The sequence below is a fragment of the Hibiscus syriacus genome, unplaced genomic scaffold (genome assembly GCF_006381635.1).
Source record: "Hibiscus syriacus cultivar Baekdansim isolate YM2019G1 unplaced genomic scaffold, ASM638163v2 tig00111769_pilon, whole genome shotgun sequence".
Lineage (NCBI taxonomy): Eukaryota > Viridiplantae > Streptophyta > Magnoliopsida > Malvales > Malvaceae > Hibiscus > Hibiscus syriacus.
Window position 1 is genome coordinate 1345800 of NW_024063172.1, and position 3824 is coordinate 1349623.

Consider the following 3824-nt stretch of genomic DNA (forward strand, 5'->3'; position numbering starts at 1 on the left):
AATCAGACCATGCGAACAGCCACAATGGACAGCATAGCATGGGACAAACCCCAGCCTTACATCTTTAAAACCTGAACAGCCATTTAGGACAGACTAACCTTGTCTAGGAACAAAGCCGAGTAATGAAACATAATGGGTAAACAAATAGCAGAAAAGATAACTTTAGAACCAGTGCCCATGAAAGCCAGCATTTGAAGATAATTACACTTTACAAAATCCAGCTTTCTAATGTTCAGCTGCTATTCTTTAGCCTTCAAAACAAAACCCTCTTCTTGCCAAGGTAAAAAAGAGGTAAAGATAAAAGATCGATTCCGATCCATGGTCAGTTCATCGAGTCGGCCCCAGAGAGCTTCGAACAATTCGCTACTTAACGTTAGCTGCATTGGTGTTAGAACTGCCCGGGTTATCATTAATAAGGCCGGTGAGGCCATAAGAACTCAGCCGCTGGCTGCAACATTACAGTTGTAGGTGTTGTCGTTGTCGATGACAATCCGGGGGGCTCGCAGCTGCCTACGTTGGCAGACTGAAAGTGGTGGTAGAGATTCTGTTGATAAAATGCTGTTGCTGCTGCAGCATCGTAAGGGATTCCGCAAGGAATGTCGGAAACTGGCTGCATGGGAGCGAAACTTATACCTTGGCTGTTGGAGCTGCACCGGGGTAGCTGTTGTTGTTGCTCATGGTTTACTATCCGGTTTTGGTCCAATTCAAGTGAATGCTTTTGACGCTTAGCTGCCCCACCAATGGGAAGGGAACTCTTGCCAATGGCTTCGACATCGTACCGGCTCATCTCAAAGTTGGTCACTGCATTCGCACCTCGGAGTTTGATGGCCGCAATATCATATGCCTCTGCTGCCTCCTCTTCAGTAGCTGTGAACCATATAGATCAAACATTGTCAATAATATAACAGCAGTTAAAGTGTGAAGGTTCATTCATAGGTCCATTATTGTAGCCTTACAAAAGTCCCAAGGTACAAGTCCTTGTTTCCGGCAACCCGGCCTATCCTTGCTTGCCATCGGCCTTGTTGATGATGCCTGCAAATATAAGACGACAAATTAATTATTCAGTCGTTCACCGGAGAATCCGACAATTAGTTCAAAGTCTAAACAAAAATGTACGAACCTCGTGACACCTCGGTAAATCGATGCACCCCTTGAAAATCCACTACTCTTCCTATTAAACATCGGCAAACCGAAGATTAACCCTTTTCAATCATCCCCAACCGGAAAAAGAAAATCAAACCAGTCAAGTACATAAAGCTTACCTCCTTATGGATGCAATAAACTCTTGCCTGGTAACATTCTTCATCTCTTCCAACTCTTTCGAATAATTCTCAATCTAAACCAAGCAAAATAACCATCATTAGGTAGTTCGCATAATCTTCATCTTCCCTAAATTACCTATATTTGTATGTAAAACACATTCATACATACATAGATATATGATAAAGAAAGAACTGTGCATATATGATACCGGGAAGTTGGTAGTAGCGGTCAGACCCCAGTATTTCACGGCGGCCAAATCGTAAGCCCGAGCAGCCTTTTCTTCATTATCATAACCACCTAATAAATTACAACATAAAATTCAGTCTAAAAATTAACAACAGCAGTATGAAATTGCAGGATTAAACTCATAGTAACTACAAAGCTTAGGAGTTTCTTACCCAAGTATACTGTATAAACAAGAGTTTGAACACATCCAGGATCCCAGATTTGCATGCAAAAAGTAAAGCAGAGTTTGTTAATATTCGAAATTTTCTGCATAAATCCAATCCATAATAGATGGTCAAAATGAAAAACTTTATGTTGTTAACAAGTTCAAATTCTTCTTATAGTCCTTGTAGATACAAAAAATTGTGAATTTAGCCACCATGAGTCACAAGGCCAAAAAGCAAAAGCCAAATCAATCAAAGTCACTGTTTCAGAATTCAGACTTCGATTCATCTGTAGAAAAAGCCATTAGGCTTCAGGTTGAGCGAGATATTAAGGAAAAATGAATAAATAAAGGTGACTGTGAGCAAAAATGGCGGCATATCTGCTCAAATCAAAAGAAAAACCGTACATTTTGCAGAAAACTGAAAGTACCATTTGGGACACATACATAACATCACAGTGTCTCCATCATCATTAAATGACTGATGACAAATGTCCCACTGCATGCATGCTTCTTTTCACTAGTCTTCTCACTGTATTCAATATTCATATCACATATTATAGTTTCATATTCATATTTAGAATATTTTTTATAATATACTAATATTTATGTACACGTATGGGGTAATTATTTGATACTTGTGTATCATAGTCTGAAATTTAAATTATAGAAATAGTAGGTGCCTTTAAGATCATAATAACAGTTTCGAACGATTTAATATAGTATTATTATCATTATATAATAATAAGTGCTATCAAGATCGTGTAATAACGGTTTTAGTATCATTATATAACGGTTTTAGTATCGTTATATAACGGTCAATATTCGATATTTCTATGTAAGACAAGAAAGAAAATGTGACCTTGACGGCCTTTTCTGGCTTGACCCTCTCTCCTGCAGCTGTTATCCCATAGATGAGCTTCATATCTACCCGTCCACCTGTGTCTGGATCACCATAACATGTAATATTCTGATTTTAAAATCAAATTAAATATTGATGATTTAATTAAAACCATATTAGCTAATTTTTTAGCACAAAAAAATACTTTGAAAAATTGAAGGATAAGACTGATTGATGGTATATTTTTACCTGGTGACGCCTCTGTAAATCGAAGTTCGTTGACCAAATGTATCGGAAATCTTTTTTGAGCTGCCTGAGTCAACCGTAACAATGGCCTTGCTAGTGTTGTTTTTACTATTGTTCCCGCGTGGCTCAATCGAGTGACCTGGTAACTCAACGTGAGCCAACTGAGTTCCGCGCATTGACGACGAGTCATCGACTTCCGACCCCGAGTTCGTCGAGAACGCTTGAAATCCAGTAATTTCCTTGAGATCTTGAGGCTCGTATATTTGGGTTAAAGACGAACCTTGGGTTTCTGTTTGGCTATCGGAAAATCTAACGATCGACCAAGAATCGCCAAGGAAGTCTTCAAGCTTCGGTGCTTGGTAATGGAAGCTCGTGAAAATGGAGGATTCATCCGCCATTGATGCTCCCGTTTGAGCTTCATCGCTTTTGTTCTCCTCTCCTTCAAAAAACACTTGATTTTTCGGATTTGTCCAGCCTTAAAAAAAAGAAAAAAAAAACAAGAGATTTTCAGTATTCTCAGCAGTGGGCTGTATAAGTCGGTTTAGTTAAGTAAAATCAGTAGGAAAAAGAACTTGAAACTTAAACCCCTCAAACCTTTGATTTTCTCGTATTTTCTAGACAACCAAACAGAAGAAAAGAAAAGAAGAGAAAGCTTTGCCATACCATTATCATAGAAGTTATCGATCAGATAATTGGGAGAAACAGCAGAGGATTCTTCATATGACACAAACTGAGGCTCAGATGATGACCTCAACAGCTCCATTGGAGACAGTGAAACGAAAGCCAGTTACTTGCTGATGCCATTTCATGTATTTAAATATACAAACTTCAAAACCTTTTTCTTTTCTTCTTTTCTGAACTTACACTAAAAACCAAAACTATATTTCGAGGAAACAAACAAAAATTAGCTCAGAAACCTTCAAAAGAAAAGTGATAATGCATTTTTTTTAATCTTAACCGTTACATAGAATTGTTTCCATTCAGATAAACAACTACGACAATACCGAAGCTTAGTAAATGAAAAAGATGTTAACTGCATGCAATCTCATCTTGGATTTCTTTGAGGAATCCAATGTCTTCTTAAGA

The 3824-nt window shown here is 38.1% G+C and overlaps 1 protein-coding gene across 1 annotated transcript; it reads right to left on the reverse strand.

Annotated features, from left to right (window-relative positions):
- Positions 1-405: 405 nt before the first annotated feature.
- On the reverse strand, positions 406-3136 carry LOC120169587 (AP2-like ethylene-responsive transcription factor AIL6). Its single transcript, XM_039177704.1, has 8 exons — positions 2742-3136; positions 2514-2596; positions 1662-1670; positions 1472-1560; positions 1263-1336; positions 1121-1171; positions 957-1032; positions 406-868 (listed from the first exon to the last, which is right to left on the reverse strand). Exons 1-8 carry the CDS (start codon positions 3134-3136, stop codon positions 410-412), a joined length of 1236 nt encoding a protein of 411 aa, XP_039033635.1. The 3' UTR covers positions 406-409.
- Between the last annotated feature and the right edge of the window lie 688 nt (positions 3137-3824).